Below are 14,570 nucleotides of genomic sequence, written 5' to 3' on the forward strand. Positions count from 1 at the left end.
GGAGAGGACATGCAGTTATCTAGCCCAGAGGAAGCCTCCTCCCTCTGGAGCCAATCGTTTAGACTTTCTGGCCATCAATGGTCACAAGCTTTCCCTGTCACTGTGTGAACCTTCCCACCTACTGTCTCCTATAGAAAGCTGGAACCCAGGAACATAGGACATTACCCCCAGACTACAACCAGAAGACTAAGCATCCCCACCCCACAAAAAAGACATGAATCCAGGAATCCCAAATTTAGCTCTGTCAACATAAACAGGCCCTTTACCAAGGACTGTCTCCTACAAAGACTTTCTCTTTCACCGTAAGTCTCTCCAAAACCTTGCTGCCCACTGGCCCCATGAAAACCAAGATCATTTCAAAACTCAGTACCCACCATCCCCTCATACTTCCAATACTTTCTCCACGGAAGTTCTGGTCATAGCCTTCTTCTTCTACTTCCCTATCCACCTCCTCCTCCTCCTTGCCCTGGTGACAGCAACAGACTCAAATCTCACCCTCAGCTACCAGCAACTTTCTCTCCCTCCCTTCCTCCATCTTGACTGGGCTCATCATGGAAACTGAGGCACCTGGAAGCCCAGCCCAGTTCCTAAGTTCAAGTCACATCACCTTTTTCTTTTTTTTGGAGACAGAGTCTCACTTTGTCGCCCAGGCTGGAGTGCAGTGGCACCATCTGGGTTCACTGCAAGCTCCGCCTCCTGGGTTCACGCCATTCTCCTGCCTCAGCCTCCCAAGTAGCTGGGACTACAGGCGTCCGCCACCACACCTGGCTAATTTTTTGTATTTTTAACAGACACAGGGTTTCACCGTGTTAGCCAGGATGGTCTCGATCTCCTGACCTAGTGATCCGCCCGCCTGGGCCTCCCAAAGTGCTGGGATTACAGGCTTGAGCCACTGCGCCCGGCCAAAATCACTTCTTTATTCAGGTATTTCTTGAGCAGGTGCCAGGCCGTTTCCTGGCCTCTACTTCATTCACGTGCATTCATTCATTCAAATATTCAAGTGATAATTCATTGAGCATTTACACCGAGACATAGCCCGTGTGAAATACTGGAAATATGAAAATGGCCAAAACGGTCGCATGACAAGATCCCGATTTCTGGGTCCCTAATCTTTTAGTCCTCTCCAAGAAGACTCTTGTTCCTCGACAATTTCTTCCCACTAAAGATTCACTAGGCGCCCTCGCGCTCTCAGACACACAGAACAGGTACCCGCCTGTGCTTCCAGCTTGGAACTCAAGTGCCATTAGCACCACTAACAATCCAAGGCTCCCAAATGGCTCGAAGCGCAAGGTCCTACAATATTCCTCATCACACTGGCGCCAAGGACTGCGGAACCGGCCGTTGCGCCAAGAGGATTTTGAAAGTTGGAGTTCCTATAGCATGATGGGGCAGACCTGAGATTCCGGGATCCCAGCCCCTTCTTTATTTCACTCCCTCAGATCCAGGAGCCCTGGTACCCAGCTCCCTCCTTCCCTCAGATCCAGAAAGTCCATCCCCCATGTCCCCTTGTCCCCCAGATCTGGGAGGCTGAGCTTCCTCCTCCTTCAGACCCAGGAGTCTGGACCCCCAGATCCCTCCTCCCTCAGACCCAGGAGTGAGGGCCTCCAGCATCCCTCTCTCTCAAACTCGAGACTGCGAGCTCGCTCCTCACCATCCATGCACCCATACTTACCACGGTTGCCATGATGCTCACCAACCGCCAGTGTCCTAGCGGAAACGGAAACGCGCGAGGAGCGAGATGTTCTGGCTCCTCTAGGCTAGCTGGTTCTCCAAAGATCTCGATGGTTCCTCATAAATATGTAAATCTTGTGGGGGCGTGACGGGACTTTAGGTCCCGCCCTCCGACAGGGGCTGCGCTGGAAGACGGGTGTCCGGAACTCCTGGGTCCATTCCCGATGCCTCCTGGCTCCTCCTCCTTTTGCTCAGCCCCACCACCGCCCCGCTCAGGCTGATTGCAAAATTCTTAGCTGTTCTTTGAGTAACCACACGTCCTCCACGCTCCTTTCCTCTTTATCCCACCCTCCTCCCCCGCCACCACTTTGAGGCCTCCAGCTTCAGATTGACAGAGCTGAAGGCCAATCGTTTCCGTAGAGCGCAGCGGCAAGCTCCGCCCCCTGGAGCTCTCAGGGCCGAGGCGGGGCCGGGACACAGCGACTCCAACCCGTTCCACCAATGAGGACACGCGGAAATCCCCGCCCCCGGGCGTGAGCCAATGGCGCTGGCTGCGGGGGCGGCCACTGCCTCCCGACGGCTGCGAGGTTTCACTGCAGGGGTGCCACTGGGCTCAGTGACGCTGCGGCCGCCTTCTGCCTAGGTCCGAAGGCTTCGGGGCGGGGGTGCGGTCTTGCAATAGGAAGCTGGGCGTCTTGCAAGCTTCCCGTCGGGCGCCAGCTACTCGGCCCCGCACCCTACCTGGTGCATTCCCTGGACACCTCCGGGGTCCCTACCTTGAGGTCCCCGGAGCCCCCTTCCTGCGCCTGCCATGCCTTTAAACCGCACTTTGTCCATGTCCTCACTGCCAGGACTGGAGGACTGGGAGGATGAATTCGACCTGGAGAACACAGTGCTCTTCGAAGTGGCCTGGGAGGTGGCCAACAAGGGTGAGCACGCCAGGCGTCGGGGCCCTTGAAGAGAAGGACAGTAGTGGATGGGGGCCCGGAACTCTGAATTGTAGGAGGACGGGGCTACTAGGGGAACCCTTGGGACCAGGGCAAGGAGGCTGTGACTCCTGTGTCCTTGAGGGGCTGGGAGGCCGGAGGTGGGTGGGAGAGGGATGGTTAGTTTGACTTGCGATGAAAGGAGGCTGAAAGCCCGGGTTCTGGGTCCTAGGGAAGAGGGCGCTAAAATGAGACTCCTAGGTCCTGGAGGGAGGCTTCCGAGAGACTAGATACCTGGGTCCTGAACAGGGAAGGAGACGGAGGGATGGGATTTCTGTGTGCAAGCCTGGGAAGCTGCCGGGGTTTCAGACCTGTGACCCTAATAGCATAGTCTAGGGGATAAAACTCCAGATTTGAGAGAGCGCTGACTGGGAGATAGGAGGCCTGAGCGGCGGTGGGAGGACCTGAGGACCTGGCTGCTTAAGAATAAAGATGGGACGGGCTGGATACTCTAATCCTTAGATCCTAGGGTGGGAGAGGCTTGCGGGCCTGAATGCCTGGGCTTTCAAGGAGCTGAGGGCCTGAGCTATTAGTTCCTAGGAGTAGAGGAGCCCGTGGCCTGGGACACGTGCATGCTGGAATAGGGGAAGGCTGGGAAGTCCTGAGTTAGTCAGGGGCTGGGCCCTAGGATGGGAGGGGCCAGGAGCCCGCATTTCTGTGTCTTGGGCTTCCAAAAGCTGAGGTTCTGGCCTTGGAGAAGGCTGGGGCTGAAATCCCCAGGAACAAGCCAATCTAACACCTCAAAGAGCAGGCTCTGGGGCTTGTTTTGCTGGGTCTTGGAGGGGAAAGGGACTGTGTCTCCCAGGAGGACAGGGGGCCGATGAACACACAGCCGGATATGGCCAGGGCCTGGGCTCCAGGAGGGGAGGAGCCTGGGGGCTGGGCCTCCTGGGTCTGGGATGGGGTCATAGGAGAGGCAGGGCCCTGCATGTTCGTGTCCCTAGTCAGGGAGAGGAAATTGGGAGGCAGGTCAGCAGGGTCCCTGGGGGCAGGGAATGACCATGCAGGCTTCTCTTGGGCAATGGTGAGAAGCTGAATTGGCCATGAGGGGGTCTCCCTCATGGGGTTTTGGAGTGATTTAAACCCAGCTCCTGTGAGCTGGGAACTCGAGAACCTGGGTCCAGGTAGTCCTCAGGTCTGCCATCCTTAGAGCCCCAGTACCTAATTCCCTCTAACCCAGGGGTCCCAGCCCCCAGCTCCTTCTCTCTCACACCCGGAAGTCTAGCCTGAGCCCCCTCCTCCCTCAGAGTCCTGACCCCGGCCCCCTTCTCCCTTAGACCCAGGAGAACTGCCCCCCAGTCCCCCGGTTCCCTTCATCCAAGCCTCCAACCCCTACTCCAAACTACGGGCTCCCAGTCCCCTCTTCCCCCTGAGCTAGCTGTCTGGGGCCTGAGTGCCCCCTATATCCCCGGCCCACCCCACCCCAGGCCCCAGAACTATGGACCTCGGCCGGGGCCTGCCCTCACACGCTTGGGCCCACAGTGGGTGGCATCTACACGGTGCTGCAGACGAAGGCGAAGGTGACGGGGGACGAATGGGGCGACAACTACTACCTGGTGGGGCCGTACACGGAGCAGGGCGTGAGGACCCAGGTGGAACTGCTGGAGGCCCCCACCCCGGCCCTGAAGAAGACACTGGATTCCATGAACAGCAAGGGTTGCAAGGTGGGACATGGCCCAGCCCAGGGCAGAAGTGGGTGGACAGCCTGCCATCGGGGTGGGAGCCACAGACAGAGAGGGGGCAGGGTGGACAGCCCTAGCCAGAGACCGAGGCAGGCTTGGACACAGGAAGGAGGTGTGATAGGACACCCAGACAGATGCAGGGCCTGGAAGTGGGCGGGTGGATCCCAGACATGGGCAAATGGACAGACAGATGGCAAGTATGAGACAGACTGAGACGGAGATCCAAGAGGCCAAGGTCCTCACGCACAGACAGAAAAAGAGCAAGACGGAAAGACAGCCTGGTCGACATGGCGAAACGCTGTCTCTACTAAAAATACAAAAATTAGCTGGGCATGGTGGCGCGTGCCTGTAATCCCAGCTACTTGGGAGGCTGAGGCAGGAGAATCGCTTGAACCCAGGAGGCAGAGGTTGCAATGAGCGGCGATTGGGCCACTGCACTCCAGCCTGGGCAATGGAGCGAGACTCTGTCTCATAAAAGAAAGCCAGTCAGCCAGGCAGAGCTGGGGAGAAGTGGGCCTTGGTTCAGGCAGGAACAGGATTCTGGAGCCTGAAGTTCAAGTTCACCCCTCCACTTGCCCCTGTGTGTCCTTGGCTAATGGACATGCTAATAGCATCTACCTTCTAGAGGTGCGAGGAGGAGGAAGCAGTTAATAAGGATAAAGTGGTTAGTAGAGTTCTTGGCATGAAGTTAGCACCGTGTGTGGGCAGTGATTGTCATTGTTATTATTATGATCATCATCATTATTGTTACTAACAGACAAGCTTGGAGAGTGAGGGGGGCAGGCCGACAAAGGGAGAAGGGTGGATAGAGCCATGGGCAAGAGTAATAGACAGACTAGAGACAGAAGAGAGGCCGCCAGATGTTTCAGAAAGTCAGTCCTAGAAGGAGAGAGAAGCATGGAATATCGGGGAAGAGAGGAGAGGTCAGCGGACAGATCCACAGGACAGAGTCTGAGATGGGCAGATCAGGGATTAGAGAGGAGGGGGAGTTCCAGGGCCCCAGGATGAAGACGGAAAGAGACACACTGTTGTCCAAGGAGAAAGCCATCAGGCAGCAGGGCTGAGGGACAGACAGGTCCGGGCCGGGGACGGAGAGGCACTGTGATTCCTTCACTCATTCACAGCCTCTGGTTTGGGGTGGGGTCTGGAATCCATTCAGGCCCGACCGTGTCCCTAAGGGAACCCAGAGCAGCCCAGTCCCTTCCTGAGGGCAGCTGCTTCCCACGTGCTGGGGGCCTAAGAATATCCCCCCCAGCAAAAGGGCAGACAACAGCTGGGAGGGGGAGGGACCTCAGAGTGAGGCTCGGGGCAGGAGAAAGCCAGGTCGGCGAGGAGTGGGGCTGCTTCGCTGCTGTGGCAGCAGGCCCAGAACCAAGGCCGTAGTCTCAGGGAGGAAAGCAGCCAACTGGAGAAATGTGGCAGAGGCAGAAGTGAGACAGCAAGTCTTAGAAACATGGCAGTGGCTAGAAAAATGCAGCGTTGCCGGGCGCGGTGGCTCATGCCTGTAATCCCAGCACTTTGGGAGGCCGAGATGGGCGGATCACGAGTTCAGGAGATCGAGACCATCCTGGCTAACACGGTGAAACCCCGTGTCTACTAAAAATACAAAAACTTAGCCAGGCGTGGTGGCGGGTGCCTATAGTCCCAGGTACTCAGGAGGCTGAGGCAGGAGAATGGTGTGAACCCAGGAGGCGGAGCTTGCAGTGAGCCGAGATCGCGCCACTGCACTCCAGCCTGAGTGACAGGGCAAGACTCTATCTCAAAAAAAAAAAAAAAAAAGGAAAAGAAAAATGCAGCCCTGGGGCATGGACAGAGGATGGGCTATGTTAGAAATGTGCAGCATGACCGGGCGTGGTGGCTCATGCCTGGAATCCCAGCACTTCAGGAGGCCAAGGTGGGAGGATAGCTTGAGCCCAGGAGTTCGTGACCAGCATGGGCAACATGGTGAAACTCCATCTCTACTAAAAATACAAAAAATTAGCCAGGCGTGGTGGTGCGTGCCTGTGATCCCAGTTACTCAGGAGGCTGAGGTGGGAGGATGGGATGTTGAGGCTGTAGTGAGCCATGATTTTTTTTTTTTTTTTTTTTGAGATAGAGTCTCACTCTGTCGCTCAGGCTAGAGTGCAGTGGTGCAATCTCGGCTCACTGCAACCTCCACCTCCCGCGTTCAAGCGATTCTCCTGCCTCAGCCTCCCGAGTAGCTAGGACCTCAGGCCCATGCTGCCACGCCCGGCTAATTTTTTGTATTTTAGTAGAGACAGGGTTTCACCATGTTGCCCAGGCTGGTTTCAAATTCCTGAGCTCAGGCAGTCCGCTTGCCTCAAGCTCCCAAAGTGCTAGGATTACAGGCTGGAGCCACTGCCTTGCCCAGTGAGCCATGATTGCACCACTGCACTCAAGCCTGGGCAACCAGAGTGAGACCCTGTCAAAAAAAAAAAAAAAAAAAAAGAAAGGAAAGGAAAGAAAGAAAAAGAAAGGAGAGACGGAGGGAGGGAAGGAAGGAAGGGAGGGAGGGAGGAAGGTGGCTGTGTACTACAAAATGGGCCTATGGATAGAGGAAAGAGGTCACAGGTGACAGATATGTGATGAAAGGAAGAGAAACAAGGCGGCAAGGGGAAGAAAAGTGGCAGCATGAACAGTAAGAGAATAATTACAGACTGGGTGCAGTAGCTCATGCCTGTAATCCCAGCACTTTGGTAGGCCGAGGCGGGTAGATCACTTGAGACCAGGAGTTTGAGACCGGCCTGGGCAACATGGTGAAACCCTGTCCTTACAAAAAATTAAAAAATTAGCCGGGCTGTGGTACCGTATACCTGTGGTCCCAGCTATGTGGGAAGCTGCGGTGGGAGGATTGCTTGAGCCTAGGAGGTCGAAGCTTCAGTGAACTATAATTGCACCACTCCATTCCAGGCTGGAGGACAGAGCAAGACCCTGTCTCTGAAAATAAAAAAGGGCCTGGTTTGGTGACTCACACTTCTAATCCAACACTTTGGGAGGCTAAGCAGGAAAATTGCCTGAACGTAGGAGTTCACGATCAGCCTGGGCAACATAGTGAGACCCCCTCTCCACAAAAAATTGAAAACTTAGCCTGGCGTGGTGGCCCACACCCGTAGGAGGTGAGGTGGGGGAATTGAACCAGGGAGGTTGAGGCTGCAGTGAACCATGTTCACACCACTGCACTCCAGCCTGGGCAACAGAGCGAGACCCTGTCTCAAAACAAAAAAGAAGCATCCCATGGAAGGAATTGGCATCAGAAAGAAAAGACAGTGGGAGATGCAGATGGTTGGTAAGAGAAATGTAGCAGCAAGTACAGAAACCAGGTAGCAGGTGGGAGAAATGATTTGCGGAGTGGTCAGACAGGGCAGTGGGGGCAGAGAGACAGGACATGTGACATGTGTGGTTATAAGCAGAGAAAGGAGGCAGCAAGTGGGAGAAGGGTACCAGTTATAGGAATTAAACAGGAATTAAACTGGGTGTGGTGGCTCACGCCTGTAATCCCAGCACTTTGGGAGGCCGAGGCGGGCGGATCACAAGGTCAGGAGATCGAGAATATCCTGGCTAACATTGTGAAACCCTGTCTCTACTAAAAATACAAAAAAAATTAGCCAGGCGTGGTGGTGGGTGCCTGTAGTCCCAGCTACTTGGGAGGCTGAGGCAGGAGAATCGCTTGAACCTGGGAGGCGGAGCTTGCAGTGAGCCGAGATCACGCCACTGCACTCCAGCCTGGGCGACAGAGCGAGATTCCACCTGAAAAAAAAAAAAAAGAATAAAAAAGAAATTAAAGATGAGGCTGGGCGCAGTGGCTCAAGCCTGTGATCCCAACACTTTGGGAGGCCAAGGAGGGCAGATCACTTGAGGTCAGGAGTTTGATACCAGCCTGGCTAACGTGGGGAAACTCCATCTCTACTAAAAACGCAAAAAATTAGCCAGGTGTTGGGGTGGGTGCCTGTAATCCCAGCTACTTGGGAGGCTGAGGCAGGAGAATCGCTTCAACCCGGGAGGCGGAGGTTGCAGTGAGCTGAGATTGTGCCACTGCACTCCAGCCTGGGCCACAGAGCGAGACTCCATCTCAAAAAAAAGGAAAGAAAGTAAGCAGGGGGCAGGGAAAATATTGCAACAGAGATGGAAAAAATGTGTGGCAGGAATAAATCATGCAAATAGAAAAATAAAGCTAAGGCAGCAAGTGAGAAATTAGCAGCAGATACGGAAACAGAAGGTAAGGGAGCTGAGGCTTAAGTCTAGACATCTGCCTGCAAATGGGAGAACCACAGATGCACACATATGTGAGGTTGAAGCCCTGAGCCTCCCTATGGTGCCCACCCCACCCCCTTCCAGGTGTATTTTGGGCGCTGGTTGATCGAGGGAGGCCCTCTGGTGGTGCTCCTGGATGTGGGGGCCTCAGCCTGGGCCCTGGAGCGCTGGAAGGGAGAGCTCTGGGATACCTGCAACATCGGAGTGCCGTGGTACGACCGCGAGGCCAACGATGCTGTCCTCTTTGGCTTTCTCACTACCTGGTTCCTGGGTGAGGTAGGCCCCGTCTGACACGTTCCACCCATACCTGAAACTACAATGACCATCAACCCCTCGGCCAGAGGCTGGGGTTTCTCCCTGGGCATTCTGGGAGCCATAGGGTCCTTTAATCCAAGGATTAGCCCTCGCCTTTAGGGACATGGACATCCAGGGCCCAGACTCTACTCTCGATGCCAACTTCATTTACTCCAGTCTTCCAAGCGTAGGGATTCTAGCTCAAAGTGAGGCAGGCGGGCTTATCCGAGGAATTCTGGGAGTTGTAGTTCTCTAGTGTGATATTGCTGGGCTCAGCTCTCAGATGCTGCCCTGCATGCTTATGAATCCCCAGACTGACCTGGTTTTGACCCCCTTCTAGGTTTTAAAAGGCTCAAGAAGCTTAGTTTCCAGGCTGGATGCGGTGGCTCATGCCTGTAATCCCAGCACTTTGGGAGGCCGATGGGGGAAGATCACTTGAGGCCAGGAGTGCAAGATGGCCGAACCTCGTCTCTACTAAAAATACAAAAAAAATTAGTCGGGCATGGTGGTGGGCACCTGTAATCCTAAATCCCAGCTACTTGGGAGGCTGAGACAGGATAATTGCTTGAACCTAGGAGGTGGGAATTGCAATGAGCTGAGATCGTGTCATGGCGCTCCAGCCTGGGCGACAGAGAGAAAAAAAAAAAGCTTAATTTCCCATGCCCTGGGACAAATAATTCAGGAACTGGCTGCTCCTGTGGCATTCTGGGAGTTGTAGTCCTTTTTGCCAGTGTTGGGTGCAGACAGCATACCCTTGAGACAAGGGGTCTTTAGGGACTATGTCCAGGACCCAGGGACGTGAAAACTTCGGTCTTTCCAATCTTACCCTGCCAGGACTTAGAAGGCTGGCCAAAAGATCCTCAGTTCTTGTCAACCCCTGGAGGGGCAATTACCTGAGCCCAGGAGTTCAAGACCAGCCTGGGGTGGCTCAGGGATTTACAGGTCCCCATCCTGTCGGGATTGCTGCAGTGGGCCGCCACCCACTCTGTGCAGTAGTGGTGACAGATTGCCTCTCCCTGAGTGTTTGTCCCTATTGGGGGTTGCCAATTCTCTTCCCGACACTCGTGGAGACAGCAGCCCTGTCCCTGTTGCCCACAGTTCCTCGCGCAGAGTGAGGAGAAGCCACACGTGGTTGCTCACTTCCATGAGTGGTTGGCAGGTGTTGGACTCTGCCTGTGTCGTGCCCGGCGACTGCCTGTAGCAACCATTTTCACCACCCATGCCACGCTGCTGGGGCGCTACCTGTGTGCCGGTGCTGTGGACTTCTACAACAACCTGGAGAACGTGAGCTGGGACTGTGGCAGATGGGGGACTGCGAGTATGCCAGGGAGACCCAAAGCTCCAGGGGGCCCAAGGGGATGGCGCCCCCTCTTCTCCCAGGATCCAGGAGTCCAAGTCCCCAGACCCTTCCTACCTCAGACCCAATAATCCAGCCCCAGGCACCAATTTATCTTAGGACCCCAGTGTCTGGACCTCCAGACTCTTCTCCCCAGTCCTTCTAACCTGAATGCTGTCCCCTCCCACCCAGTTCAACGTGGACAAGGAAGCAGGGGAGAGGCAGATCTATCACCGCTACTGCATGGAAAGGGCGGCAGCCCACTGTGCTCACGTCTTCACTACTGTGTCCCAGATCACCGCCATCGAGGCACAGCACTTGCTCAAGAGGAAACCAGGTAGGGGCTGGGCTGAAGTCCCCAGACATGAATGAGGTAGGCAGCTGTCTATGCCAAAGCCAGTTGCTCATCATCCCAAGAAACCCACTGTAAGTTAAAATAGCATGAACCGAAAATGTATTTTGGCTGGGCATGGTGGCTTATACCTGTAATCCCAGCACTTTGAGAGGCCAAGGCAGGAGGATCACTTAAGCCCGGAAATTTGAGACCAGCCTGGGCAACATGGCGAATCCCTGGCTAAAAAATTTGCCAGACATTGTGGTGTGTGCCTGTATCCCTACCGACTCAGGAGGCTGAGGTGGGAGAATTGCTCGAGCCTAGGAGGTCAAGGGTGCAGTGAGCTGTGATCGTGCCATTGCATGATTTGGGTGGCCCAGAGAGACCTTGTCACAGCCTGGGTGACACAGTGAGACCCTGTCTCAAAAAATAAAAAAATGCATTTAATATACCTAACCTAGTGAACATCATAGCTTAGGCTAGTATACCTTAAATGTACCCAGAACACATTATGTTAGCCTACAACTGGGCAAAATCATCCAATACAAACCTATTTTATTTTATTTTTATTTATTTATTTATTTACTTATTTTTGAGACAGTCTCACTCTGTCGCCCAGGCTGCAGTGCAGTGGCACTATCTCGGCTCACTGCAAGCTCCGCCTCCCAGGTTCATGCCATTCTCCTGCCTCAGCCTCCCGAGTAGCTGGGACTACAGGCACCCGCCCGGCTAATTTTAATACAAACCTATTTTATAATAAAGTGTTGAATAGGCCGGGCACAGTGGCTCACAGCTGTAATCCTAACACTTTGGGAGGCCAAGGCGGGCAGATGGGGAGGTCAGGAGATCAAGACCAGCCTGGCCAACATGGCAAAACTCCATCTCTACTAAAAATACAAAAATTAGCTGGGTGTGGAGTAATCCCAGCTACTCGGGAGGCTGAGGCAGGATAATCGCTTGAACCTGGGAGGCAGAGGTTGCAGCGGGCTGAGATCACACGACTGCACTCCAGCCTGGACGACAGAGCGAGACTCCATCTCAAAAAATAAAGTGTTGAATATCTCATCAAAATCCAGAATTGGACACGTGGATGTGTGTAACTTTCACACCATCATAAAGTTGAAAAATCATAACTTGGCTGGGTGCGGTGGCTTACATCTGTAATCCCAGCACTTTGGGAGGCTGAGGTGGGCAGGTCACCTGAGATCATGTGCTCAAGACCAGCCTGGCCAATGAGGTGAAACCCCGTCTCTACCAAAAATACAAAAATTAGCTGGGCATGGTGGCTGGCACCTGTAATCCCAGCTACCCAGCTACTTGGGAGGCTGAGGCAGGAGAATCTCTTGAACCCAAGAGGTGGAGGTTGCAGTGAGCCAAGATTGTGCCACTGCACTCCAGCCTAGGCAACAAGAGCGCAACTCTGTCTCAAAAAAGAAAAGAAAAATCATAACTTGGACCATCCTAAGTCCTAAGTTGGGGACCATCAGTTACCATTATTTTCCTAAAGAATAGAGAACTACAGCTCCCAGAAGGCTATGGGGGTCGTGACCTGTATTTGAGGCCCTCTGACTATATACTCTGGAGGCTAATGGGAGGTATAATTTCTTTCATGTTAATTTCAGATATGATAAAATTCTATAATTGGCTAATGTAGATTGGTCTTATGAAAGGGAATGGAAGATCAGTGGACTTTGTTTTTGAAAAAGGTAAGGTCGGAACTGGGCATTCTTCCCAGCCCTTGGTATCCCTTCTCAGTGAGTATAAGGTGAGAACTACAACTCCCAGAAAGCCTTTGACTGGTTAGCTCCATATGTTCCCAGAACTTTGCCCGAGGAGCTGACAGGGGTTGTAGTTTTTCGTTGATATACTTTTTAATTTCTGTGAGGAGAAGAAATGATTGGGTCCCTGTAAGAAACTTGGAAGTAGAGGATATATCCTAGGAGAAGCAGGACTTTGGGGATGTTTAATCATTTCCATCTCAGGGTGGACTAAGGGGAAACAAAAGAACTACAACTTTCCTGGAATCACCAGTGTGGATCAGATCCCTGGAAGCCATTTGCAGGAGCCGAGGAGACTTATACTTGTGCTTGTGAACCTATGCAAGTGATATTAGGCAAGAAGGCATCTCGGAGTCAGGGTACGTGTGTCACCAAGGGAACTGACCAGGCATGGTGGTTCACACCTGTAATCCCAGCACTTTAGGAGACCAAGGCAGGAAGACTGTTTGAAGCCAGGAGTTTGAGACCAGCCTGGGCAACATGATAAGACCCCATCACTACAAAAGCTAATAAATAAATTAGCCGGGTGTGGTAGTACACGCCTGTAGTCCCAGCTACTTGGGAGGCTGAGGTGGGAAGATTGCTTGACCCCAGGAGGTCAGGGATGCTATGAGCTGTGATTGTGCCACTCACTGCTCTTCGGCCTGAGCGACAGAGAGAAACCTTGTCTCCAAAAAAAAAAAAGGCAGGAGGGGGGACCTCTTAGGAACGCTATTGAAACAAAGAAATTGCAAAAGGCAAACAAAGGGTGTTTTCTTCATGTATTCATTCAACCACAACATTGAATGAACAAATAAAACATGGGACCCTCACCCCCAATCCCAGATATTGTGACCCCCAATGGGCTGAATGTGAAGAAGTTTTCTGCCATGCATGAGTTCCAGAACCTCCATGCTCAGAGCAAGGCTCGAATCCAGGAGTTTGTGCGGGGCCATTTTTATGGGTACGTGGGGCATATACCTAGGTCTTAAGAGAGGAGGGCGTTGGGAGCCTAACCATCTAGGTCTGGGGGAGGAAGGGGGCAGCTGGGGGCCCAGACTCCTGGGTCTGAGGGAAGGGGCACCTGGGTATTCGGCCTCCTTAGTTCTTGAGCGCCGGAACAATGGGCTGAGGATTAAAGGAAAGCCCCATCTGAAGAGAAAAACTACAACTTCCAGGAGGCCCCATGATGCCTCTGTATTACCTAAGCCATTCTCTGCCCCCACCCATAGCTTCTGGGATTTGTAGTTTTGAGGCCAGGGCTAGCGGGTGAGGGCTTTGGGCTTTACCATGCCTTGTGGGTTCTTTAGGCATCTGGACTTCAACTTGGACAAGACCTTGTACTTCTTTATCGCCGGCCGCTATGAGTTCTCCAACAAGGGTGCCGACGTCTTCCTGGAGGCCTTGGCCCGGCTCAACTATCTGCTCAGAGTGAGGCCTGGGCTATGAGGGGACAGAGGGAGGGCAAGCAAAGCAGTTTATAACTGGGGAGAACAGCCAGGCGCAGTGGCTCACGCCTGTAATCCCAACACTTTGGGAGGCCATGGCAGGAGGATCACTTGAGCCCAGGAGATGGAGACCAGCCTGGGCAACATGGTGAAACCCCGTCTCTACAAAAAATACAAAAATTAAATTAGCCAGGCATGGTGGCTCACACCTGTAGTCACAGCTACTAGGGAAGGTGAATGGGGAGGATCACGTGAGCCCGGGAGGCGGAGGTTGCAGTGAGCTGAGATCACACTACTGCACTCCAGCCTGGTCGACAGAAAAAGAACGCTGTCTCAAAAACAAACAAACAAAACAAAAAATAACAGAACAGAAACCCAGGAAGGGAAGATGGGAGTAGGAAAGCCCCTGCGTGTGTTGGGGTGCCGCGAGGGGAGTATAGAGACCCAGAAAGAAGGGCAGAGTCCAAGTGGCGACTGTCCTGTAATTCTCCTTGACAGGAAAGGGTATGGCAGGATCCCAGCAGTCTTGGCAGAAAGGCTGGCTGGTCCCAGGCTTCCCCGACATGATCCTGGCCTCCCCCTGCTTTCTTTCTGCGCAGGTGAATGGCAGCGAGCAGACAGTGGTTGCCTTCTTCATCATGCCGGCGCGGACCAACAATTTCAACGTGGAAACCCTCAAAGGCCAAGCCGTGCGCAAACAGCTTTGGTCAGCAGCCCTCACTCCAGACCCCGGCCCAGCCCACTCCCAGCTGTGTACTTTGGGTCCTGTGTTTCTCCTAGAGTCTCAGCCTTTTTTTTTTTTTTTTTTTTT

General features: G+C 53.6%; 2 protein-coding genes across 6 annotated transcripts in view; one reads left to right on the top strand and one right to left on the bottom strand.

Annotated features, from left to right (window-relative positions):
• The window catches only part of RUVBL2 (RuvB-like AAA ATPase 2), a 22,613-nt gene extending 19,736 nt beyond the window's left edge, over positions 1-2,877 (bottom strand). The window contains exon 1 of one of the 2 annotated variants that reach the window (XM_011979325.1): positions 1,673-2,877. In XM_011979325.1, coding sequence (XP_011834715.1) covers positions 1,673-1,684 — 12 coding nt within the window. In that variant the 5' untranslated portion in view covers positions 1,685-2,877. The remainder of the gene's footprint in view (positions 1-1,672) is intronic. The other variant, XM_011979326.1, reaches the window with a different exon arrangement.
• GYS1 (glycogen synthase 1 (muscle)) overlaps positions 2,221-14,570 on the top strand; it is a 30,770-nt gene continuing 18,420 nt past the window's right edge. The window contains exons 1-8 of one of the 4 annotated variants that reach the window (XM_011979321.1): positions 2,221-2,600; positions 4,140-4,321; positions 8,675-8,875; positions 9,995-10,168; positions 10,413-10,557; positions 13,158-13,275; positions 13,622-13,742; positions 14,359-14,465. In XM_011979321.1, coding sequence (XP_011834711.1) covers positions 2,483-2,600; positions 4,140-4,321; positions 8,675-8,875; positions 9,995-10,168; positions 10,413-10,557; positions 13,158-13,275; positions 13,622-13,742; positions 14,359-14,465 — 1,166 coding nt within the window. In that variant the 5' untranslated portion in view covers positions 2,221-2,482. Of the gene's footprint in view, positions 2,601-4,139; positions 4,322-8,674; positions 8,876-9,982; positions 10,169-10,412; positions 10,558-13,157; positions 13,276-13,621; positions 13,743-14,358; positions 14,466-14,570 lie in introns of all 4 variants that reach the window. The other 3 variants (XM_011979320.1, XM_011979322.1, XM_011979324.1) reach the window with 3 other exon arrangements.

Source organism: Mandrillus leucophaeus, unplaced genomic scaffold, assembly GCF_000951045.1.
Source record: "Mandrillus leucophaeus isolate KB7577 unplaced genomic scaffold, Mleu.le_1.0 Scaffold200, whole genome shotgun sequence".
NCBI lineage: Eukaryota > Metazoa > Chordata > Mammalia > Primates > Cercopithecidae > Mandrillus > Mandrillus leucophaeus.